At 36.4% G+C, this 27332-nt stretch overlaps 2 protein-coding genes across 30 annotated transcripts in view; one reads left to right on the top strand and one right to left on the bottom strand.

The window, feature by feature from the left end:
* The window catches only part of LOC136041186 (cysteine-rich with EGF-like domain protein 2), a 35171-nt gene extending 33720 nt beyond the window's left edge, over window positions 1–1451 (bottom strand). The window contains exon 1 of one of the 3 annotated variants that reach the window (XM_065725745.1): window positions 1128–1450. In XM_065725745.1, coding sequence (XP_065581817.1) covers window positions 1128–1268 — 141 coding nt within the window. In that variant the 5' untranslated portion in view covers window positions 1269–1450. Of the gene's footprint in view, window positions 1–1127 lie in introns of all 3 variants that reach the window. The other 2 variants (XM_065725743.1, XM_065725744.1) reach the window with 2 other exon arrangements.
* A 147-nt stretch (window positions 1452–1598) lies between these two features.
* Window positions 1599–27332, top strand: part of LOC136041182 (calcium-activated potassium channel slowpoke-like) — a 280833-nt gene continuing 255099 nt past the window's right edge. For 18 of the 27 annotated variants that reach the window (XM_065725713.1, XM_065725714.1, XM_065725712.1 and 15 more), the window contains exons 1-2: window positions 1599–1755; window positions 15726–15928. In XM_065725713.1, coding sequence (XP_065581785.1) covers window positions 1614–1755; window positions 15726–15928 — 345 coding nt within the window. In that variant the 5' untranslated portion in view covers window positions 1599–1613. Of the gene's footprint in view, window positions 1756–7575; window positions 7773–15480; window positions 15929–27332 lie in introns of those variants that run through there. The other 9 variants (XM_065725719.1, XM_065725736.1, XM_065725727.1 and 6 more) reach the window with 4 other exon arrangements.

Consider the following 27332-nt stretch of genomic DNA (forward strand, 5'->3'; position numbering starts at 1 on the left):
TTTTGACACTGATGTCTGGCAACAGTGATTTTCTCCCAGCAGACTACAAGTAGAGCACCTCCTCCTACATCAGAGGAACAGTCAATTGCATATGAGGATGATTTGCCAGAGGCTGAAATAGAGTCATGGGTGACCTGCTTTGCCAGTTTCAAAATTTGTCCAGATCCTTGCTTGTTTAACCAGAAGATACAGCACACTACCAAAAACAGAAGCTGTAAATTGGAAGGGAGGCAGAAAACCTGTTCAGTCAAAGGTACTTGCATCTGCAATGGTGAAAGATGAAACACAGCAAAATATAATCCTGGTGTATCCAAGAAGACTTCTCCAGCTTGGATATCAACCTATTCATGCTGCAAAAACTGAAAGGAGGCAGAAAAAAGAAAGGAAGGAGTCAAAATTGAAAGAGAAAAAGTATTGTGGAAGAAGCCAAAAGAAAGGCATAAAAAAACATCTTAACCTTTGTGACAAAAGTGAAGAGGAGCAGGATCCAAATATCAAGGTGGATTTTCTGTGAATACACCACCCCTCCTCTCCTGATGGTCCTAGATGGAGAATAGGAGCACATAAAAGACTAAAAGAAAGAAGCTAAAACAGTGACTAAAAGAAAGACTAAAAGAAGAGAAGCTAAAATTCTGAAATCATAATGTAGCTTAATAAATGTTTCAATGAATATAATTATCATGTTTCCTTTCAGAATTATTTACTTTCTTGATATGTGTTTCCTAAACATGTATTAGTTTCCTTAACATGTATTATTTTCAATAACCCCAATTCTAGGTCTCTATACAAAAAGTGGGGTAGCAAAATAGCAATAGCCTACTACTAGACAGTTTTCAAATTTATTGGCAGATTTGGTCTAAACATACAATTTATACATATAAAAATGCTTTTTGCTCAAAGAATAGCAGTCAAAACACAAGTTGTGCTGATAAAGTGTTGGCATCTTTTGGAATTCTGCTACTGGCAGCTTTACAATTTTTTCCACACCTTTTCTAGGTTTATAGCATACCAATAGGCCTACTCTTGGAATTTTCATTCAATTAACTTGACTACTTTCAAATGTGGCAAAAACTATTCATTAAGGGCTTTACCAGGCCAATTAAATTGCATTAGCCTAACCTACTCACCCTTGTAAAAGATCCTACAAGATTTTTGCAAGCTTGGCATGGTGGAAGAGTGATAGTCTGACTTTTTGGCTTTATTTTCAGATCTTGACCTGGTATAGAAAGAAAACAAAATGAGCTGAAAAATAAAACATAAGTCAGCATTTCGGGTAGGCAGCCTCAGCCAGTTGAGAGAGGAAATCAGATATGTCTTCTTCTTCTGCAGATTTATAGCTTGAAGTGCTCCAGCCTTTTATGCAGCGTTGTCACTCCACGGGTGTTTATGGTGCCACTCTGAGGGGCACAATAGTGTCACTTTCGTATAAAAAGTGTTATTTTCAAAAAATTTGCCACTCGCAATGTTTTGCGTCGTTTGCACTGGTATCAACATGCTCTTCATACTGATAGTGTAAAAAATCTGTCCAGGTTTAGCAATCCCTCTTTAGTTTTCCGCAACGGTTTAGCCAAATCCGAACTGATTCTTGGCAAAGTTTTTAAATAAATAAAATCATGACTATGCAAAAACTTCATGATTTTATAACATTGGTTCAAGAGTACTCCAGATTGTATGATATTGCTCTTCCAGGCTATGAGAAAACCAAGAAAAATGGTATCATTTGGCTCTCTATTGCTCAACAATTTTCAGAGGAGGGTAAGAACATTATATCCTTCTTGATGTTTTGATGATAGCTATAGATACTGCTGCTAATTACAATCAGTTTCTAATCAATTAGCCCATATTTTTCTTTTGAGCTTGTCCTCATCTTGAAAAATTAGGTCACGCTGATGCATTTATTTGAAAACTTTGCATTAAAACGTAGCGTTTTCTAATCCATTGTTTGAAAAGATACAGACAGATTTTCTCATAGATTTTTGCAATGTGTTAACGAACCATGAAAATACTTTCCAACCCACTTCAGATCTGTCACATATGGGAGTGGGAGGGGAACGCCCCCTCACCAATGTCTTTGGTCACTCGGTAAAAAAAGAAATTGATTTAATTGTGCGTTTTAATAATACCTTTAAAATTCTTTTTTTATATTTTTCCGACTCTGCTAAAACTCTTTGTTCAGTTCAAAAAGGGCTACGAAAATATTGACTTGCCATCTACTGGAATTCCGAACTTGGTCGGTAAATGTAGCAGTTTAACTGCCTTCTGCCGTGATTTTACAGACGGTGCCGCAATTTTTCATTTGGTTAAAAAAAAAAAAATAGCATTAAAGTAGTGACATGATATATACCAAAATCTGAATCTCGGTTGGTAAATGCAGCCTTTTTATTGTTTCATGCAGAAACTTTACGTATTGTATTTAAAACGGACATTATGCTAATTTTTGACAAAATAGTCGGTAAAAATGATCAGCCAGTCGGTAAAATCTTTTGCCCCTCCCCCCTAAAATTTTGGCTAATAGTGACCCTAATCCACCTGGAATAATCTCCGCGAGGTGTTCCGTATCTTCAAATTTTCCAGCATGAAAATTTGGCTTTGAGTTTCTGTTTGCATTGACCACTATTTTTGACTTAATTCTCCTGCTGACTTTGCGCCTGAGTCGAGAGAGCAGACGACGCTATTTTATTCCAGTAAACTCAGTCTTGAGTTGCTACGGGTGCATCATCAGGTCTTATGTTAGTCTTACTAAGAACATAATGTAGACTGTCTGACCATCTTGCTTTGTCTATCTTGCTGGAGTGACCGTGTGGTCGTTTCCATCCAGCGACCAGAGAGCTAAAATAATATACGATGCGATAAGGGGTTTCTTCTGACATTCGGAGGAGGTGTCTGTGCCATCTCAGTTTACGTTGTGCAACTTGCAGGGAGAATGGAACTTGTATCGTACAGGACAGGAGGTTGGTGTCACCGATAAAGTTGTACCAACAAAGTCCTTTGCTTTGACTTATATCCAGCATCCTTAAAGTCTTTATGGCTGCTGGGCAAGTTTCTGTTCCGTAAAGTAGGACTGATCCAACATATACATTAAATATCCGTATCTTTGTATGACGGCTGACAAGAGGGTTGCGCCTAACGTTATTAAGTCTCTCTAAGACGGAAGTTGCCTTAGCAATTCTTGCGGTGACTTCGATCTTGATTGTTTTATCCTTGACAGAATGGAGCTAAGGTACGTAATATCCTTCCCGACTGCTACTCAATTTTGGCATTCTTTGACTGTAAGAGATGTTTGTTGAGACAGTTGTGGATCGATTAACTTAGTTTTTGTTTTGCTCTAGCTAATGTTCAGCCCAACCTTGCTAGCCTCTTCTCTCATAACTTTCAACGCTGCTCGAAGCTCTTTGAGGGTGTTTGTCATGAGTGCCAGATCATCAGCGAAGTTGACGTCGATTAAAAGTCTGTCTCCGAACTTCAAGCCATAGCTCAGTCGGGTAGTGGTCCTCATTATCACGTAGTCAATGACGCAATTAAATAGTTCAGAAGCCGTGGCATATCCCTCACAAATTCCAGTACGAATGCAAAAAGACTTGGTACGTTTCCCGTTAAGTTGTAACAGCCTAACCTTTGTTCATACAGTCTCTCAAAGAGAAAGCATTACTTCTGGGGCAAATCTGTTGTTCTTAGTGTGATCCACAGCGACTTCCCATCTTTATAGTAAAAAGTGGCTTTGAAGTCGACGAAGACTAGTTACGCCTTTATAGGAAATCCTTGTGTATTTTCTATCACTTGCTGCAAAGTGATTATCTAATCGCTAGTGGAGTAATCAGGCCTGAAACCTGTTTGTGATATTCTTCAGTTTCTTCGAAGTATATTAGAGCACCTGCCGCGGAGAGTAATGGCAAACAATTTAGCAGGAACCGAGAGCAATGTTATACTTTTTTAGTTAGAGTATTAGTTCCTAGATCCCTCCTGTTTCCATAGTGGTAGAATTACTCCAGTCCGCCAATCCTTCTTAATACTCTTCGTATGCCTCAATATGCAGAACAATGTTTTGAGCCACAGCCACATCAACAAGGCAGGTTCGCCCACATTTCAGAAACTCAGCAGCTATTCCACGGCAACCAGGCGTTTTTTTTTTTTTAATCTCTTTACAAATCTATTTATCTCGTCGAGGGAAAAAGGCTCTTTTTTACTACTACCAAGTGGAATTGTAGGCGCAAGCAATACAGCTCTTATCAGATCTGAGTCGGGACATAGGACAGTGTCGGAGTCAAAAAGTGTGAAGAAGTGATCCTTTTATCTCTCGAGCTCAGCTGACTCATCTGGCAACGAGGATCCATCGGGAGCATCTATGGGGCGAACTGAGATGACCTCCTTAGAAGTAAGTTCATGGCCGCCGTCCTGGCTGAGTGGTTGACGCGCTGGCGTTGGAATTCTGTGTCCAAGCGACACGAGTTCAATCCCAGTTGTGACCAGGTATTTAGTTTGTGACGGGGGTCAGTGACGTGACTCTGTAAGCTCAGCCAGAGTCGACCCAGCCCTAAATGGGTACCTTGAGAAACCTGGGGAAGGTCAGCAGGAAGGGTGTGTGAAAGCACAGGATGGTAAGCCCCCAGCTCCCCATTGCACTTCCTGGCTGAAAGGCCGTAAAATGGAATTCAGCACCGCCGGTTTGGACCTTAAGGGTCTAGTGCCGTCTTACTTACTTTTTTTTTTTAATTCATGGAGATGTCTATATAGTGCTTTAATGTCGCCTTGTCAAGTGGTATTTTGCAGCTCCTTGGTCTTGTCTTGGACGAATTGTTTCTTGTCGAGATGGACGAATTTGTTTCTCACACTATTTAGCTGGTGGTATGCTGACATGCTACTACTGAGGCGAGCCTGCTCAACAAGGTAGGTACAGCCACATCAACAAGGCAGGTTCGCCCACATTTCAGAAACTCAGCAGCTATTCAACGGCAACCAGGTGTTTTTTTTTAATCTCTTTACAGATCTATTTGTCTCGTCGAGGGAAAAAGGGTCTTTTTTATTACTACCAAGTGGAATTGTAGGCGCAAGCAATACAGCTCTTATCAGATCTGAGTCAGGAAATAGGACAATGTCGGAGTCAAAAAGTGTGAAGAAGTGATCCTTTTATCTCTCGAGCTCGGCTGACTCATCTGGCAACGAGGATCCATTGGGAGCATCTATGGGGCCAACTGAGATGACCTCCATAGAAGTAAGCCCATGGAGATTTCTATATAGTGCCTCAATGTCTTCTTTCCAGGCGGTATTTTCCATCTCCTTGAACTTGTCTTGGACGAACTGTTTCTTGTCACGATGGACGATGTGTTTTTCACACTATTTAGCTGGCGGTATGCTGACATATTACTACTGAGGAGAGCCTGCCGGCTTGCCTCAGTGAGTGGTTGCTGTTTCAGTGACTCATTGACAAGGGTCACTTTTTACTGATTGCTTGATACTACAAGCTGTTTTATTCAAGATTCTCTCAAATGTGAAGGGTGATTACTGCTTTTTCTTTGACTCCCATTTTTTACCCAAGTTTAAAATAATACTTCAAGAACGGTAATCATCACTGAAAAAATGCACCCCTTCCAGTAGTTAGTAAATATAAAAATTGTCTAGATAATTGAAATTTTTATGGTTTTAAGACAAATTCTTCGAATGAATCTTTTTTGTAGGCGTATTTCTCATAAGCGCCAAAAAGGGAGCAATGCACCCAGGGAAACAAGAAGAGACACATCAATCTACTGTCTTTAAACGAGCAATAGTCGTTTATGTATGTACATTTTATCGAAAACAGTCTGATAATGTTGTCTAAAAATTGGCCCTCTAAAATTTTCTGGCCCGGAAAAATAAACTAAATAGGTTACGACTCAGGTTAGAGCCTTAGTTTTGAAAAAAAATTTAAAAATGAAGTAATATTCATATTCTTTTAAAGTGCAACTTGCTTCATTTTTTTCAAGCGACAGCGAAAGTCACACTGAATAACAAACGAAAATGTTGCAAAATGAAATCTGTGGCTAGAAAACAAATCAAAATTACAATGGAATGAAGGAACATTTTATTTAGTGTCGCTCAAAAAGAAGTAAGCAGAATTAATCTTTAGATTTTCCATAGTCTCCCAGGAGAACATAAACTCTATAAAAATAATGTTTCTGTGAAGGATAAACAGGAATGAAGAATTTAATTCATGATACAAATCATTCGGAGCCACAACTGTATCGACCAGTTTTTGCAAGCTTTATAAACTAATGTTCAGAAAAGAACAAGAAGAAAAATGCTACACGTCTCCCCATCAGTTTGGATTTCGTTATTGCATTGGATGTACGGACGCCCTTCTGGTTGTTGTTAATGTACTGCTTGATGCTTCTTTAACAGGTAGTTCACTCACCTTGGCGAATTATGATGTTCAACGCACCTCTCACTCCTTGATCAACCACCTCTTGCTTTTAAGGGCTGCTAAATGAGGAGTAAATATGGATATCATCAGATCTCAAAGGGATATGTATTCTAAGCTACGATTTTGACTTTAAAATCTCTTAAAAAAGAAGAAATGGTAAGACCACAGGATAAAACCGTGCTAGTGAAGAAAAGAGCAAGGCAAGGTGCCATTGCCTCACCTTGTTATTTGATTAATTGCGCCTTCGAAGGTCAAGATCAGTATAAGATATCTAGCATTCTCTCATGCCTCAGTATCTCCTTAGTCACTTAAGCTGATAATACGTTTAACCTCAGTCAAACTTTAGGCAAAATTTCAGAAAAATTCCAAAAAACACAAACAGAATACTTGAAATCTGGTAACCAGCAAAACCTCTAAAAAGTTCATTCATTTGATAAAATTTCATCTAGGTTGTTTAAATCATCAGCATAATCGAAGTCAAGGAGAGATTTACTCCCCATGTGATTCTGTGTTCTCCTAAAGCCTTTGGTGGGCTTCTTAGGATGAAGTCCACCAAAATGATCCATAAAATTGGGGATACAACGAAACCCTAGTTAACTCCTGATTCAGTACGAAACCAGCTACTAACCTCATTTCCTACCTTAACCGCAGCATATGTTATTCTCTTACATAACTCTATTCACGTTAATGTATTTGCCTGGTATACAGTACAAGGATAAGCCCTTCGCTAAAGCTCTTCTATCAGCTGAATTAAACGCTTGCTCGTAATCTATAAAGCTGAGGACTAAATGTGTTTGATGACTTAGGCACTTTAAATTATCATACTTTCGCGGAAGAAGCCAAAATAAGAGTCACTTATTTTAAAGTCACCCGTTAAATGTTAAATTTTAACATTGACGTAACTCAAACGGCTGTTTGTAATAATTGGCTAAACCCTTGTCATGAAAAATTAAGCTAGCTTAGCCAGACAAAAATTGTGGAGCAGGTGATTATAGATATGCTCATTAAGGACTTAATCAAAATTTTATTTTCCTCTTTTTGAGGGTATTTTCAATTGAAGAACGGTGCTAAAATATATTGTCCGTAAGGCGTTGTTACGTGTTTCCGTTGTACCACAAACTACAGGAGCAAGTAATTCAGTAGCCACCAAAACTAGTGAACTATATCTTTTTTTATTACAGGCTTGACGGCTCCATCACAGATGCTGCTAGTCCTGGTAATTACCAACATTGAGGTATTTGTTATACCTTCTCTTGAACGCTCAAGGGAAGGAAGGATTTTCTGGAATTACCGCTTTCGGCAATCCATTTCATGTGGCAACCGATTTCCGGGTGAAACTCGTTTTCAGATATTCTTTGCGGGGAGTACCCTGCTCAAGGTAGTAAACCATAGTATTTGTTTGATCAGGCTAGTTTAAGGTTATGTGGTACCTAAATCTTATTGCTCAATTTTCAGTCCCTCTCTCTTGTCGGTGAATTTGTCAAAGGATAAGTTTCAATTAGCGACGTCTCCAGGGGGCTTAGTTATCAAATTCAATCAAGAATTTGGAGATTGACCATTAAGTAAAGTTTTTGCTGAAGCATGAGTGAAAGCAAGCTTGTTTTTACAAATGCATCACAAATTGAAGGAATAAAACAAGAGCTAAGAGCTCATACGGCACTTGTGACGAGGCAAGAAGAGCTAAGAGCCAAGAGCTCATATGGTATGAGTTCTAACAAAATTCTAAGAATAAAAAGATTGATTTAAAAGGAAAATCAGAGGCTTAATGCAGGTCGGGATTTAAAATAAGATCTCTGAGTCACGATGTCCTTCTAAATACCAAAATTCAATAAGATCCGATCACCCACTCGTAAGTTATAATACGTCTTTTTTCTAATTTTCCTCTCCCTTTAGCCCCCTACATGGTCGAATCTGAGAAAACGACTTTATCAAGTCTGATAGCTGCCTGACACGCCTACCAGTTTTCATCATCCTAGCACATCCAGAAGCACCAAACTCGCCAAATCACTGAACCCTCTCCCCAACTCCCCCAAAGAGAGCGAACCCAGTATGGTTACGTCAATCAGGTATCTAGGACATTTGCTTATTCTATCCACCAAGCTTCATCCCGATTTCTCCACTCTAAGCGTTTTCCAAGATTTATGATTTCCCCCTCTAGCTCCCCCAAATGTCAACAGACCTGGTCGGGATTTGAAATAAGAGCTCTGAAGCATGAATTCCTTCTAAATATCAAATTTCATTAAGGTCTGGTCACCCGTTCTTAAGTTATAAATGCCTCAATTTTTCTAATTTTTCCAAATTAACACCCCCCAGCTCCTCCAAAGAGAACGGATCCGTTCCAATTATGTCAATGACGTATCTAGAACTTGTGCGTATTCTTCCCATCAAGTTTTATCCCGATCTCTCCACTCTAAGCGTTTTCCAAAATTTCTGTTTCCCTCCTCCAACCCCCTATGTCCCCGGATTCAATTCGAGTCGAAAATGGAGCATTTGAGACATAAGATCCTTCTATATATCAAGTTTAATTAAGATCCGATCACCTATTCGTAAGATAAAAATACCCCAATTTTCACGTTTTCCAAGAATTCCGGTTTCCCTCTCCAACTCCCCCTAATGTCACAGGAACTGGTCGGAATTTAAAATAAGAGCTTTAAAGCACAAGATCCTTCTAAATATCAAATTTTATGAAAATCTGGTCACCAGTTCGTAAGTTACAAATACCTCAAATTCCGGAATCACCCCCCCCCCCAACTCCACTGAAGAGAGCAGATCCCGTCCGGTTATGTCAGTCACGTATCTTAGACTTGTTTTTATTCTTCCCATCCAGTTTCATCCTGATCTCTCCGCTTTAAGTATTTTCTAAGATTTCAGGTCCCTTCCCCCCACTGCCCCCTCCCATGACACTGGATCCGGTTGAGATTTAAAATAAGAGATCTGAGTTACGAGGTCCTTCTAAATATGAAGTTTCATGAAGATCCGATCACTCCTTCGTAAGTTAAAAATATTTTTTCTAATTTTTCAAATTAACCCCCCCCAATAGAGCAGATCCGTTCCAATTATGTCATCACGTTTCTAAGACTTCTGCTTTTTTCCCCACCAAGTCTCATCCCGATTCCTCCAATCTAAGCGTTTTCCATGATTTTAGGTTCCCCCCAAACTCCCCCCAATGTCCCTAGATCCGGTCGGGATTTAAAATAAAAGCTTCGAGACACAATATACTTCTAAATATTAAATTTTATTGAGATCCGATCACCCGTTCGTAAGTTAAAAATACCTCATTTTTTTCTAATTTTCAGAATTAACCCCCCCCCCAACTACCGCAAAGAGAGCGGATCTGTTCCGGTAATGTCAATCATGTATCTAAGACTTGTGCTTATTTTTCCCATCAAATTTCATCCCGATCTCTCCACTCTAAGTGTTTTCCAAGATTTCAGGTCCCCCCCAACTCCCCCCAATCCCCCCAGATGGTCAAATCGGGAAAACGACTATTTTTAATTAATATGGTCCGATCCCTGATACGCCTGCCAAATTTCGGCGTCCTAGCTTACCTCTAAGTGCCTAAAGTAGCAAAACCGGGACCGACAGACAGACAGACAGACAGACCGACAGAATTTGCGATTGCTATATGTCACTTGGGTAATACCAAGTGCCATAAAAAGGCACAAGTGGACTAATTTTGATTGAACATCATTATTTAATTTTATCAAATAAGCAACATTTTCTACGCTGGGATAATTTTTTGAAGGGTGACCATCTAAGGAGGGAATCATCCGTGGGGGGGAGGGACAAATATATAAAATGAATAGTAAGTTGGAAGGAAACCCTACCAGGGTCTTAGCCTAACCTAAAATTTGATGACAAGGCACGCTAAGAAATACTTATTTTGGTACAATATAGAGTAATTACATACATAAGTGTAAATTCAGCTAGAAACTAACCTGGCTAGCCTGACCTGAATATGTGAGGGTTCTATTAATCCGTCGACTTGTCCAAGAATAGCTCGTGAATCGCCAGATTACGTGGCACTCTTCATTCCGCAATTTCAGGTAGCAAAGCTTCCATAAAAGATTTGTGGAGCTTCGGAAATATTTTGTGTCGCAGCAACGTGGATATCTCCTTTGCTGAAGTAAACAACGAAAAATCCCAGGTCAAGGTCGCAACATTCAAGCTAGATCTGTAGTTGATAAAAATAATTATGGTTCTTCTTTAAATGGACGCTGTTTTACTGTGAAGGAAAACACCTTTATTTCTCTTTTACTCTTCCTCCTCTAGGAAGAGTAACAATGACATCTGGACTGGCAGCAAGCAACCCCTCAGTTTTATGAAAAAAAGTCCAGCAGGAGTAACCTTGTAATTTGTGTTTGTTTTTGCTTAAAAGCAGCCACAGCCATAGTTTCACGTACATGCTCGGGTTCCATAGCCCTGGTTTTGTGATAAGGGGCATACAGTAGTCGTCTTACTAGTGGAGCTACTGCTCTTACGAGTCTTTTGCAAATTAATCCTGATACGGAAGCTTTACAGTATTTCTAGCTTCCTGTCAGCTATTGTCCGCTTTTTCGCGAAGGCTTGTAATTCTCACTGCTGCTTACCTTTTAACCACATATTTACTTGTTCTCACCGTGGTATATATTTTAGCCTTGTATTTCTTTGTTCTTAACTTTTGTTTTTGAATATTTTTAATTCTAGTTGTCACTTATCTTTGAACCGTACGTTTCTTTGTTTTTCACTTTTGCGTTTGACTCGTTGTAATTGTTGCTGACGGAAGTATTCTGACTGTATATATTTGTTCTTCGTTTTCATTTATCATTACTTTAGACATTTTATCAATACCCTTTAAATTAGCTGCTCGGATTGGTCTTGTCACGTTTGATGGTTTAGGTTGTTCATTTGTCCTCTGGGCATTATGAAACTACCTAAAACGCCTTTTGCCAATAGACTAATTACATTTGGTCCTTTATAATAAGCCATGATACTTTTATAATGTTTCATGCGTCATCTTCTATATATATATAAATAAGTTGTTTGTGTGTTATGTCTGTTACACTATGTCTGTTACGCCAGATTATATCTTCTATATATATAAAAATAAGTTGTATGTATTTTTGTGTTGAGGGTTCGCATTTGACGTCTGAAAAATAAAGAAGAACAAGAAAACAAACTAAAATGTAAAAACTGGGAATTGCATAAATATTTCGAAATATTTTGACAATAGACTAAAGTAATTCGAAAACCTTAAAACATATACTTAAAAATTGAGGTTTATTATAAATTGTTGAGCTTTAGCAAGCATTGACAAATTGAAACATTGACAAATTAAAAAACATTGAAAAAGATAGAATGTTACCAAATCCTACAACAGAAGAAACAGCCGAGGAAGCTGCTCAAAAAGTTAATGCCAAAAGGCTTGCGGCTAAAGAACGCAAAACCGCGCAATTAGATGAAGATCAACAGCGAGAGTCAAAACGTATCAAAACTGAAAATGATAGCGATGATGATTGGGTTTGGGATTTTGACTTGGATAAGGTCATCAATGCTTACCAGATTTTATTTAAAAAAACAAAGGTTCGGCGATATGTAATTCATAGTGACGCTGAAAAATAAAGAAGAAAAAGAAAACTGAAAAAAGAAAAATGGTAAAAAACTAAAAAAAAACTAAAAAGAAAAAACTAAAAAAAAAGAAATAAAAGAAACCTAAAAAGAAACAACGTAAAAGAAATAAAAAAAATAAAAAAGGTAAAAAAATAAAAGAAAAAAAACTAAAAAAGCCAAAAAACTAAAAAAAAGAAAAAACTAAAAAAACTGGGAATTGCACAAATATTTCAATATATTTTGACAATAGATTAAAGTAATTCGAAAACCTTAAACAGATACCCAAAATTTGAGGTTTATTATAAACTGTTGGAGCTTTAGCATGCTTGGCACGTAAAGATTTTTCCAAGTGTCAATCTTAGAATGAACCATTGACAAATTGAAGAAAACAAATCAATAAAAAGAAGAAACTAAAAAAAAAGAAAAACTAAAAAAGAAAAAAACTAAGAAAAGCAAAAACTAAAAAAGAGAAAAAACTAAAAAAGGAACTGTATCTATATATATATATAAATAAGTTGTATATATGCATTTTTGTTTGTTTGTGGGTTTGCATTTAACGTCATTATAAGTGTATAAGGCTTTGTATATGACGTCATTATAAGATGACACTACAGACCGGGACACCGGGACACAAATGACGGCCGGGACACAGGGAATATAAATGACGACCGGGACACTCAAAGAGAAATTACAGACCGGGACACAAATGACGACCGGGACACTCAAAGAGAAATTACAGACTGAGATACCGGGACACAAATGACGACCAAGACACAGGGAATATAAATGACGACCAGAACACCGGGACACAACTACAACGGGGACTCCGGGGGCACAGGGGGATATATAAATGACGACGGGGACACAGGGAATGTTCGATTAGCAATCACCATCAACAAAGCTCAAGGGCAATCGTTAGAAAGATGCGGTATAGATCTGAATACGGATTGTTTTCCTATGGACAATTATTATGTTGCATGTTCAAGAGTTGGTAAACCTGACAATCTATTTATATGGACAGACAATGGGACAGCAAAGAATGTTGTATATTCGCAAGTTTTACGTAGTTCTAATATATATATATATATATATATATATATATATATATATATATATATATATATATATATATATATATATATATATATATATATATATATATATATATATATATATATATATATATATATATATATATATATATATATATATATATATATATATATATATATATATATATATATATATATATATATATATATGTATATATATATATATATATATATATATATATATATATATATATATATATATATATATATATATATATATATATATATATATATATATATATTTATATATATATATATATATATATATATATATATATATATATATATATATATATATATATATATATATATATATATATCTATATTCACAGGTGGGACACAGGGACACAACTACAATGGCGCGTAACTAATATGGTGCGTAACGACTTGCGCGCGCGTGGGGGCTTGGGGGGGCGCGAAGCGCCCCCAACAACTAGATGTTGGGTTGGCGCGAAGCGCCACCCCAACAGCTAGTCTTCTATATATATAAAAATGTAGTGTCTGTCCGTCTGGTACATTACCGTTATTACCGTTACACGAGCTAAGAAAAATTGAGGCTCTTTTTAAATTTTATTAAATTGCTTAAAATGTAAAAAACTAGTGATTGCACAAATCTATATATATAAAAATAAGTTGTCTGTGTGTGTGTGTGTGTGTGTGTATGTGTCGAGTGACGTCATGTTTGTGTGTCGACTGACGTCATGTTTGTCGACTGACGTCATTATAAGGATTGAGCTGTATGCGTCATGAAGTTGTTTGTTGACTGACGTCATGTTTGTCAACTGATGAAATTACATACCGGGACACCGGGACACAAATAACAACCGGGACACAGGGAATATAAATGACGACCGGGAACCTCAAAGAGAAATTACAGACTGGGACACCCAGACACAAATCACGACCGGGACACAGAGAATATAAATGACGACCGGGACACAGGGACACAACTACAACGGGGACGCCGGGGGCAGAGGCGGGATATATAAATGACGACCGGGACACAGGGATTGTTTGAATAGAAATTGCAGACCGGGACACCGGGACACAGGGAATATAAATGACGACCGGGACACTCAAAGAGAAATTACAAACTGGGACACCGGGACACAAATGTTGCATGTTCAAGAGTCAGTAAACCTGACAATCTATTTATATGCACAGACAATGGGACAGCGAAGAATGTTGTATATTCGCATGTTTTACGTAGTTAAAAACATATATACATATATATATATATATATATATATATATATATATATATATATATATATATATATATATATATATATATATATATATATATATATATATATATATATATATATATATATATATATATATATATATATATATATATATATATATCTATCTCTATTCACAGGTGGGACACAGGGACACAACTACAATGGCGCGTGACTAATATGGCGCGTAACGACTTACGCGCGTGGGGGGGCTTGGGGGGGCGCGAAGCGCCCCACCAACTAGGTGTTGGGGTGGCGCGAAGCGCCATCCCAACAGCTAGTCTTCTATATATATAAAAATGTAGTGTCTTTCCGTCTGTTATGCTATCTTTATCGTTACACTGTCTGTCTGTCACTAAGTATGACGTTAATATGTAAAAAAAACTAACTAAAAAAAAACTTGAAAGAATTAAAAACTATCTTTTATAAAAAAACCGAAAAAATAAAAAAAGAAGTTCGTTACGTTAGCTAATTTATAAGTTACGTACATCTTTTACTAATAAAAACATTCGTAAAAAATTAAAAGTTCTAGTTGTCTTTCTAAGTAACCAAAAAACCGGAGGACAATTAGGCCTCCTCCCCCGCTTCTTTTTTGTCAAAATCAATCGATTAAAACTATGAGAAAGCCATTTAGCCAAAAAATAAATATGCAAATTTTGTTTTAATTATTCATCTGCGGAGAGCCTAAATCAAAACATGCATTGATTCAAAAACGTTCAGAAATTAAATAAAAAAACACGTTTTTTTAACGGAAAGTAAGGAGTGACAGTAAAACTTAAAACGAACAGAAATTACTTCGTATGTGAGAGGGGTTGCTTCCTCATCAACGCCCCGCTCTTTACGCTAAAATTTTTTACTGTTTAAAAAGTAGAGTTAAGAGAATGAGTCAAACTTTAACGTAAAGAGCGGGGCGTTGATGAGGAAGCAGCCCCTTTCACACTGATCAGTGTCTAATATTTTATTTACTATTCATTGCTCTGACGCTATTGAAATCAACACAAAAACGTTTATCTACTAGGAGAAAATATTTTATCCTTCTTAGTGACGTGAGATAAGAAGTTTTTCAAAGATGTCTCCTAAGTTCTCTGTTAGAGAACTGACAGGGCTTGATTCTTGCGCGAGTTTCCGTCAAAAATCCAATATATCGAACCCAGTCTTAGAAACTTCGGAAACGCTTGTGCACTAGATCGTCTATTCCGGTGTGCTAAGTAGTACTAAAATTGCCAAAAGGTCGAATGGATATTGAAGACCTTATAAGCTACTAAAACAATGATTTTTCCACAATGTCCGAAGGTGCGGGATTTACACTTTCACCTGATGAAATTGAATGTTTAAAAGATAGAAGGTGGTGGTGTTTCCTGTTATCCAGTATTTTCACTTTTTTAGCTGGACTTCTTATCGTACTATTATGGAGAGCATTCTCGGTTATATTTTGTAAGCAAGATGGGGCAGAGTACTCACAAAGTGATACGAAAAAAGATCCGAAAGCCCCCAGACAAAAACAAGAGTTTGAAGGGACTTTTGTTACTGAGGCTAAGGATTGGGCGGGCGAGCTTATATCTGGACAGACAACCACTGGACGAATATTGGTAAGACGTTTTCTGTATCCTACTTTCTTCACAATTCATTGTATTTTAGATAAATTACAATTTTTTTTTGTATTCAATTTTTAGCATATCGTGAGGGAACAATAATGAATATCACACGGGGCTTAAGAATTTCTTTATTGTAATATATTTTCATTACTAGTTGGCTAAGCACGCAGAAGGGCGAGAGGATTCACCCTCACCCATATGACACATATAGTTAAAACTTTTTAGGCGAAAGGTAGACATGTTGGTTTTCGTTTCGAGATTCCCAAAGGAATTAGAAAAATGAAGATCTGAAATCCCATAGGCAAAACAAGAGTTTGAAAGTATGTTTGTTACTTTGTTATATTTTTAAGAAAAAAGGTAGATATGCTGCTAAACGATTGAACCTGTCTTCTCTAAGTGATAGAAAAAGATCCAAAATCCACACCCAAAACAAAAGTTTGAAAGGAATTTTGTAAAAAAAAAAAAAAATAAAGATCCGAATACATCGACTCCATGTCCAGGAACCTTTATTAACGAAAGAAAATGAGTAAAGCTAAGTTAAACACAACATTTTTGGGAACTAATAATATATGAGTTTCTTTTCGTTTGTTTTTCTCTTTTCTGTATGTTGTGTTCAGTTTAGACTTACTCATTTTTTCCATTGATAAAAGCTCCTGAACATGGTGTCAAAATATTCCAATCTTTACTATTTAGCGTTTCTTTTTTCTGTTTTGTTCCACTGTTTTGTGTAGATATTATACCACCTTCTCTCTCTATGTTTTCATTTTTATAGATTCCCTAAATTATTAGAGAAAAATAATTAAATTATATTTCAATTAAGAAATTATTTTCAAATATGAGGCGTTTGATAATGAATTTTTTGGTAGTAGCAGGTGGCGAATTAAAACAGAAACATGGGCGAAGAATAAGTTCAAACATATGACGCCTAAAAACTTGAAAAGGTTTAGCCTACGTTGAAGGTGACCATTGTCTTTAAGACTATGGTCTCAAACCCGTTGAAGGTGACCATTGTCTTTGAGACAATGGTCTCAAACCCTTTGTAGGTGACTATTGTCTTTGAGACTCAACACATTCCTCATGTTTCAGTTTTACCGGATTGTAAGGCTTAACTAATTAGTTTTGGTTGTTTATTTTTACAGTCCAACGTGTTCTAAAAACTATATATAATTTTAAAATAACAAAAAGAAATAATAGTAGAAAATCGGGGTTTTCAGGCATGAATAGACCTTAGCTCAGTCCTTAGGGGCAAAATATGTTTTTATTTCCATGTCCTTGGTACTTTAAGTATTTAAGTGTATTTAAGCTGGAAGTAAGCACTGGGATCCTAAAAGATACCTTTGCTGAAACAACCGTATGCTACACACAAAATGCTGTTATTTCACTGGTGGATCCAAGAGCGGCGGTAGGAGAACCCTGCAATGTAAAGTTATATAATGCAAATGTAAATAAAAGGGTATTAGGTAAAGGGTATATATATAAATAAATAAAGGGTATAAATAAGGGTATATATATATGAATAAATGGTGTAAATAAAAGGGTATATTGAATATATATGTATATATAGATATGTGTGGATTCATAAAGGTTTGTAACGGATCTGACGCTATATGCTTGCAAAAAAGAGATGCCTTTTCCGACATCAAAAATACAATTCACAATATAATTACCTTAAAACAATGCATCTGGAAGCTCTTGTAAATAAAACTTTTAATCAAATCGCCACCAATGCAATTTACATGTGAAGTCTATGATATGACCTAGTACACTTAATCACAGAGAAACAAAGAACTTATTAGTAAAAAAAATTGTCGTGAATCCGTTCTATTCTTTGTTTTTACTTTGCTTAAAATTTAGTGCATAAGAACCAATCAAGCTTTGTGTTATATTTACCAGCTCAACATAGCAATAATAAGGAAATACAACCATGGGTAAAAGATCAAATTATTTGGTTCCTCTTCCTGAGATACGGATAATGAGCTATGCCGTTGACAAAAAAATAATTGTGACTCATGACTTCAGAAAAATAAATCAATCGAATTAAAGCCCAATTTTTTACCCATAAATATGGTATAGTAATTAAACTTTTGTCCTTGGTCTACTCCTTGCAAATAGCGTAATGCCAATACGGCGCTGTTACTTGTTTTTCCTGCTATCTGTCATTAGAATATATAAAACTACTGGCAAATAAACTTCCTCAAAGACACTGTTCGAATTTGCATTTCAATAGGATTCAGAATAGGGGAACATGGCTAGGGCTTTTTTCCCAAGCTTAACTAATGCGTTGTAAAGACAAAGAGGGGAATGGTGGGAATAAGTGGCCAATTTCGTAGAATGTCGAGTTTTAGTTAGAAAGGAAACACCTAAAGGAAACACCTTTTAGAGGCTAGTAAGACTGACTCTCCGTATATAAAATGGTTGCTGAGCTCAGAAAAGCGACGGAATTGATATTTTTTTTTCGCTTGAAATATCTATTGCTAAAGCAACCCCTTTTCAGGGGAAAGAGAGGAAAAGGGAAAAATCTCGAATTAAAATTTTTTAAATATTTTCTGAATAGAAAGGTTGTTTCCTATTAATTCAAGTCCGAGGAGATCAAAAATGACTTCATAATCGAAAAGTTCTATCATTTAGTACCCCATTTCCACCCTAAGTGAGGTCAGAAGGGGATGAGAAATCGGAATCTCAAATCTTGCAGCATTTGCACACATACGAACATTAAAATATTCAGAAAAATTCGCTTGATAGCATGCACAGAATTGCTCGACATCTGGGTCTGGAAAATGGTCTGTCTGAAAGTCTGAAAGCTGTCAGTCTAGAGACTGGGGCTAGAAACTTTAGTCAAATGGTTACACACCCATTATGAAACATGTACCACCTGTTCCTGAAAACCTTCTAAAACTGATTCACTCCAGCTATAAAGGTGATTGTGAAAGCCATCAAGTGCACTTTCAAAAAAGTGACCTTTACTGCACTATTGTAAGTCTAATGGGGGGGGGGGAGGTGGGAGTTTTTTCAGTGAAAATGCAAAGAACCTGTATTTTCAAAATCTAGGGGAAGGGAGTAAACAAAGCTGGAGGGGGACAATTGCCCCTTGACGCGATTGCCCGTGCTTTTAGTTAGAGTTTTGTACTGAGATCGAGAAAACAAAAATCAATTCCCAATTCTCTAAAATAACTATTTTTTACCAAAAACAATTTCAAAATTTGCTCATGTGGTTTGTTGACACAACTCCTTCGCATTATTTTATATATTAAATAAAAAAACAAAGTGTTTTCAAATGAAAGCAAAGAGCAACATTAAAACTTAAAACAAATAGAAATTATTAGGTATATGAAGGGGTTTGCCCCCTAGTCAATACCTCACTCTTTACGCTAGAGTTTGAATCTTGTTCCAATTCTTGAAGAATGACTCCTGAATCATAAGGGCCGTTTAATTAGAATAAATAGCTCTTTTGAAAGTACTAAAAAAACGTTAGCGTAAAGAGCGAGGTATTGACTAGGGGGCTAACCCCCTCATATACATAATAATTTTTGTTCGATTTAAGTTTTAATGTTGCTATTTACTTTCAGTTGAAAAAATGATAGTTTTTTAGTATTTAATTTCTGATAGTTTTTTAAATAATGCTTGGAAATCCGGCGCCCCCTTCATAGAAAATTCCCTTCCTGCATGAAAAATTCCTCCATGAAAGGATCCTCCCACGTAACCCCCTACCCCGAATCCCTCCCCCACCAGAAAAATCCCATCTGAAAACGTATGTATACTTCCCAATAACCAATACTATATGTAAAGAATGGGCAAAGTTCATAACTTGCAGCGCTTCCCCCAGGGACTGTGGGGAAATAAGTCATCCTCAAAGACATTGGTACTAGATTTTCCAACTATGTTGAACAAAATGGCTATCTCAAAATTTTGATCGGGTGACTTTGGGAATAAAATGAGCGTGGGAGGGGGCTTAGTTGCCCTACAATTTTTTTGGTCACTTAAAAGGGCACTAGAACTTTTAACTTCCGTTGAAATGAGTTCTCTCGCAATATTCTAGGATCACTGGGTCGAAACGATCACCCCAGGGAAAAAAACATATAAACACGCCTTCGTGGTCTTTTTGCTGGCAAAAAATACAAAATTCTACACTTCTGCAGATAGAAGCTTGAAGCCTCTACATTAGGGTTCTCTGATACGCTGATTCTTATGGTATGATCTTCATTAAGATTCTAGGAATTTTGGGGGTGTTTCCCCCTTTTTTGAAAATATGTCAAATTTTTCTCAGGTTTTTGATTGGTAAGACTAACTTGACGAAACTCGTGTATTTCAAATCAGCATAAAAATCCGCTTCTTTTGATGTTTCTATTCGTATCAAAATTCCGTTTTTTTCAGAGTTTTGGTTACTATTGAGCCGTGTCGCTCCTTAATTACAGTTCGAATCTTCAAAATGTTTGATTTACTTGCATTGAATATCAGATATTCTTATGTGCTATTCGGAACCAATAGATACAGGAATGAGCTATGTTATTCTTAGCCTCCTAACTCCTTCTCCTGATATCTGTAGCCATTCGCGGTCCCATTGTTCATGCTTGCTTCAAAACCGAGAAAAACCTATTCAATCTATTTTTAAATTGGTAAAAACTTTATCTTAGCGAAATAAAATTGAGCTTTTTTTGCGCAACTGAAGATCGAAGTTCATGGAGATCTAAAAGAAACTGTTTCCAATCCTCGCGAATCAGCAATTGGGTTTTTTGGCACCGAGATCCGCATTTAATATTGCTGTGAAAATAAAAGAAATAAGTGCACACACATTAGAAACTTCTTTAGAAGCCCGAGGAAAAATGCTGAAATACTTTTTAATAGACTTAGTAATTGTCAATGATGCTTTTGGTTTGGTGCAGCTTCTATTGTAAAGGCTCCGACAGTGTATGAAAAAAAGCTGTTTGAATATCTTTTCTTAAGAAGTAATTTCAAATATTGTTGAATACTTCTCTAAAAGTTTTAGGAAGTACGTCTAATGAATGGTGCATAAGAAGGGCGTTCCGCCGTAGCCAAGAGTGGATAGTGGATTTGTTCATAATATAAAAGAATTATTCATATAAAATACTCACGCAAGGTTTGAACCCGAGACCATAGTATTAAAGATTCTAGATTACACCGACAGAATCAGCCAAACCTAATTTGCTTGTTTTAAAACTTTTTTTTATTTAAGATAAAAACAATTTTTTGATCATTTCGCTAAGGTAAAATAATTTTTTTTATAAGATAAATAGGTTCTATTGTATGGAAGGAGCTTATAGACAAAGCCAATTATTATATACATACATCTAAATAGGGTGAAGTATTGACGTAAAGATGCCGAGCCAAACGAATGAATCTCGCGAAGCATAGGAATACAATACATAAGAATATAATAGTCTTAAAGCATAAGAAAATGAATGCTTTGATTTATACCCAAATTTATATCCATATAACGCATGAGAATAATACAAAAAAGATTACCATGTCTACTCAGGACGAATTTCCCTTAAATTAAGACATAGTGCCGAAATTCTTTTGCACTTCCTCATAATCTTCCATGGAATGTCATTGGATCAGTTTGAAACGAAAAGAGTATTAATATCACTACTACTAAGAACTCACCGCACCGCTGTGCTACCAGAGGCCGACAGAGCTACGCAAGTTTGTGCTCCCCCAAGCCTTTCTCTCTATAACCCTCCTCCCCCATGAAGTTCCAATCTTGGAGCTTCAAGATGTCTTAGATCAAGACGTTCTTAATACGTTTTAGATCAAGACGTATTAAGTGCGTATTCCAAAGACGGTGTTTGATTTCCAGTCTGTCTGTCTGTCAGTCTGTCTGTTGGTTTTGGTTTTTCTAGTTTGGGCACTTCCAGATAAGCTAGGGCGATCAAAGTTGGCATTCGTTTGAGGGACTAGACTAGAGTAAATTATTAATAGTCGCTTCCCCGATTCGACCATCTGGGGGGGGGGGGAGCGAACGAAATAGTTGAGAAGAGCTTTATTTGCCCAAAAAAGAAATGAATGTTCTTCTAAAGTGTGGCTTGCTGGTCTAGGGGTATGATTCTCGCTTAAGGTGCGAGAGGTCTCAGGTTTGAATTATGGACCATCCCAATTTTTACATGAAGAAGTTCCAAAACTAGGTGCGTATTCAATATAGCGATCACTGAAAGCTTACAGGCGTATCAGGGACCGGAACAGATTAAATTAGAAATAGTCGCTTCCTCGATAAGACCATCTAGGGGGAGTGGGAGGACGGTTCCACCGTCCTTAAATTGGGGTATTTTTAAATGAGGTATTTTTAACTTACGAACGGGTCATCATAATGAAATTTGATATTTAGAAGGACCTCGTGTCTCAGATCTCTTACTTTAAATCCCAAGCGGATCCGGTAGCATTGGGGGGAGTTGGAGGGGGAAGCCGGAAATCTTGGAAAACGCTTAGAGTGGAGAGGTCGGGATGAAACTTGGTGGGACAAACGTTACAATAATGAACAAGAAGAGAACACTGTATTTGCAAGTTTATCTTTGCAATAATTGCCAATAAACAAAGAACAGCAAAATCGATAACTCTAGCACCGAGTTTAATTTAGGTTCCGACCTCGTCACAAGTACCATATGAGCTCTTGGCTCTTCCAACCTCGTCATACGTGTCCTATGATCTTTCGGCTCTTGTTTAACTTAGTGATTGCAAATATGAGCTTCAGAGAATATTATGATATTATGATATCAGAGGATCATTTAAACCCCATATATTACTATTAATGCTTGGTTTTCAGAAATACCTGGAAATAAAGGAATGATGTTGACTGTTGATCTAAGGCTATTTCCACACTTAGCTGAAATCAGAGACACACAAAAGTTTCCATTCTGCATGATTAACTTAATCCGTGTTAAACCTGTGTCCATTCAACACTCACCCAACACCTAATCTTGTCTATATAGACATGCTCCTATAATTTTAACCTATGATCATTTAGGGATGGTTTAAGGAATAACCTTAAATAACTAAATGTTTATCATTATGCTCTTACAGTTGCAAGATTAATAGACTGCCCTAAGGAGAAAAACCACGCGTTGCTCCTAAAATACAGTAAATAAGGAGCTTAACATTTACTATAGGCTATACCAAATTGTACCGTGGACTAAGAAAGTAATTTAAAAGATAATTAATTCAGTTAATCAATTAATTAATCATTTAATTAATTTTATAGGCATTTTCCTCTGCGTTTCAGAGGTAGCATTTTTTTTCAGCTAGCTAGATTCTTTTCCCCAACGCACACATACATTTTTTGATGTAGCTTGCACAAGCTTTTACGGACTTAAAATTATTTTAGTTACTTTTTTTTATTTCGAAATTTGTTTCGCAAATTATCTACATTTGGGAATTAGAAAGCGAGAAAAAAAAATCTTGAGGGAATCATGAGGGGAAAATATATTCAATAGCAGTAGCTTTGTTCCATGACATAGAATGCCGTTTTTTATCTCTCCTAGATGCTCTTAATTAGAGAGAACAAGATGTTTGGGCACATACTTTCTAATTAATTTGGGATTGAGGGGAAGGACACTAGACATTTTGACTGAAGAGATAAGAGAAAACACACCTTCAAAAATGCACCAAAAAATTGTAGATTCATATCAACAATTGAATATGTTATCGGGGAAACCATGAAATCTTTGGTTGGGGAGTGGTACACCGCACAAGCTCGCATAGTAAACTTTTTGGATATAAATCAATGCTGAATAGCTACAGGACTCTGGTTTGTCTCCTTAATATAAATGACAGAGATCTTGTCTATATCCTACATTTTTAAGGAACAATAGGGAAATTGGACATAGAAGTCTAATGGTTTTGAGTTTTGCTGCGTATTATATTTTAACCAAGTAGGGCTAAAACAAAAATTAAGCGATTCTGCCTCAACTGATCCGTATATGGAAATGAGGCGAACAATCAAAAATCAATTCTAAAGTTGCCATTTTCAATAGTTCTTTTTGATATTTCTGACGACACCCTTACTATCATTAAAACACGCAAGAAATGTCTTTATGGTCTACAGACCAACCCAATTGAAGCTCTTTTTTCCTCTGCTGTGCTGAATTAAACAATTTTCTTGCTTTATCATTAGTTGATTAGCTTTCTGTTTGTTTTTTCACTAAATTGCATTTATTAAGTTGTTTAATTCCACGCCAAAACCTGAAACATAAGATACAAGTTTGTTCCCAGTGAGAAATATGCAGGGCTCCCACGGCGTCATCAAAGTTAATAAAGTTTTTCGTGAAATTACGCACCATAGAGTTTGTACCGTTCACACAAGAATTTCATATTTTTAACTTTACAGCAATTTTTGATAGCAAACAACTGAACTAATCAGACAGAGAGCAGAAAAAAACCATCTCCTAAAGTTTAATAACTGAGGCTTAATTGAAAACATTTATTTGTCCAATCTTATTCTATTACCAAGCAAAACATTTCAATTATTATACACAATTATATATATATACACTTGTTTTTGTGTGGTTTATGTGAATTTTTTCACAAGTCTTCTAGAATTGGCTGAACTTTGCGGACTTTCTTAGTTAAACTTTTTTTCTGACAACAATAAAGTCAGCAAAGCTATGTGGGGTTTAATTAACTCTGTGGACCACCTTATTAACTTTTTTGACACCGCGGGCATGGTTGCCACCACGGTCAATTCCTAAAGTGCTGCAATTGCTCAAATTTGCGTACTACATAGCGATTTTCGGGCTATAGTAAAAAATTACTGTAATAGTGCTAAAAGAGGACTTCCGTGCTATTTTAGCTCTATTTTAGCAACCCTGATCACGTGTTACCCCACTAAAGACAATAAAATGGTGCTAAAATGGCACTTTCGTGCTGTGGCAACCCTGGCCGTGGGAGCCCTGCAATAGTTGCCCGTGTTCCACCGCATCTACGAACAACCCACGGATCATAGTTGCCGCAATGCCAAAGTATTTTTGTCACTGGAGGTCTAGTTTCAACTTTGGTTAGCCCCCAGCTTTGTCATGACTAGGACCGAAGCGCCATTTTCTAATACACTTTTTGGCATAGGTACGTTATTACTTTAAGCACTATAAATATTAAAAAATGCAATGGTGAGTTTTCTTGGATTTTTCTTCTCAATATGAAAGAAATTTTGCGATGCCAGCTTACCTAGCTTATGAATTCTTGTTTTGCAAGTGCGACGAATAATAACAGCAATCCGGGTTGCAGTGGCAGCTAGCAACTTAGTAAAAGACGATCATCACGTCCGATAGCTGGGCTCTGGAACATCGTAGAGAGCTGTTTAATGACTAATTTTAAAGGAAATTGATGAAGTTAAAAACCTTTTGTAATTAAAAAATAATTTTTAAATATATTCAGTTTTTTACAAAAAACTCCATTTTTTATAACACTATAGTAGCTTATGCTATTATAATATCAGGATTTTGTCACCTCTAGTCGCTTTTGTAATTAAAAAAACATTTAAAACAAAATCAATATTTTTACAAAGAACTGTATTTTCATATACTAGATAACGAGTGTCGTCATAGTTTTGTTAGAACTACGAGGTAAATAGAAAAATAATGCACAAGGTCGTATCCAGAAACGGGATTACAGGGTTTGACCCCTCTCAAAGAAATTTTTATCAGATACGTTAAAACGTAACAAAAATGTTAATAAACTGATTTTGATGTGTTTTTTAAAGTTTTTTGTAACCCTATCCTACCCCTGAACAAAAACCTATATGCGGCCTTGATAATGCATATCGGTCCCTAACCCGATATGCTGGTTATTATGCTGGTGATGGTGATTAATAATCTTATTCTTTGTTCTGAAAAATAAGCTCTTAAGATTCCTTTCTGGTTTGAATGTTACATTCAAAAATGAGTATTCTGTATTTATTTTCTTATCATTGTTTTTATAGTTTGTGTAGGAGCTTGCCATTAACCGCTCATTCGGCTGATAGGGAAGGATTTATGATAATACATGCTGCTTTTATCAATATGTGGTTTATTCTTAAAATATCAAGGAGAGTGAAAATGGAATCTGGCTATTTGAATCGGTTATATGGAAAATTGTTTTAAAAGGCTTAATTTCGTCAAAATTCTGGGGTGGAGGATAATCTGGATATTTGAATTATGCAGGCTTATCTTAGTTTTGACAAGATTGTTGATGAAACTAAATTTCATCTGGGGGCAAACTGAAGTCTGGGGGAAAACCAGGATGCGGAGGGGACAGTTATATTTAGTAATCCACATATTGTTAATGTTTAATTTTTATGGACAAAAGCGGAATCAACTTTAATTAAATTGATTCTGTTTATTTGTTTCCACGATTTGGAATGGCATTACTGACAAAAATGTGGCACTGCCCTAAAAACTTCAAAACTTTCGAAACAACCAAAAGAAGAGATCTTAGCAAACTGAGATATCAAGTCTCAAGAATAAGCTTAAGATGGGACCACGGGTCTCAAATTTTGTTTTGTTTTGATGTTCATAACACTTTGATTAGTTTTGCTTTATTTTGCTTTACCGATTGTCAAAGCTATGTACGACATTTTAAATTAACTCTTTTTGGTTCAGTGCGGTGGTATAGTTTATGAAAGTGCTAGGTCGTGTAAAAACCTTTTCGGTAATTCTAAATCGATTAGCTGTATCGAAATTATTCTTCGAAAGCATTTTGTCCGAATTTAGGTCAAAATTGTTGTCTTGAGATGGAAACAGGATATTTTGCCGCAGAACGGTCTCTTTTGGCTCTTAAGAAGGGCACTAGAACTTTACATTTTCGATCAAACATTCTCTCTCCCGATAATAAATGAAGAAATTTTTTATGCAAATATTCCTAGTGAAAACAAAACCCAAACAAATACGGATCCATGAGTGTCTCTCCAGTAAAGCACGAAGTAATATCTTCTGGGATAAAGATGGATAAGCCACTAGTATAAGATTCTCGGTCAAGTTGAATTTGATAAGTGTTCTTTCCATTAAACATTCTCAAACTGCATATTACGAGCTGTTGCACAAGTAGAAATAATGTTTTTAGTACTATTTGCAGTGTTCACAGTAAAGGTAATATACAGTAGGAAAAAGTCTTATACTCTTCATTTAAAATTTTTGATACAAATCTAAAACCACACAAGCTTCATGACCCCGCCTTCGTGCACACGTATTGAAAAATGTTGCAAAAGAAAAACCAAGTAGTAACTGAAACTATGACTCTTACGGTTTGTGAAACTTCCCAAATTGCGCGCTATGAAATGTGTGTCATGTTTGGAGAATTATTTCGCTACTGTATGTTACCTTTACTGTAGTAGATAATATCTGTTAAAAATTGACTGCAGCACCAGGCCACCAGGGGCGAATACAGCTGCGCAAGCTCCTTCTCCACCGATCTCTATCCA

Source organism: Artemia franciscana, unplaced genomic scaffold (assembly GCF_032884065.1).
Source record: "Artemia franciscana unplaced genomic scaffold, ASM3288406v1 PGA_scaffold_1179, whole genome shotgun sequence".
In the NCBI taxonomy this organism is placed as follows: domain Eukaryota; kingdom Metazoa; phylum Arthropoda; class Branchiopoda; order Anostraca; family Artemiidae; genus Artemia; species Artemia franciscana.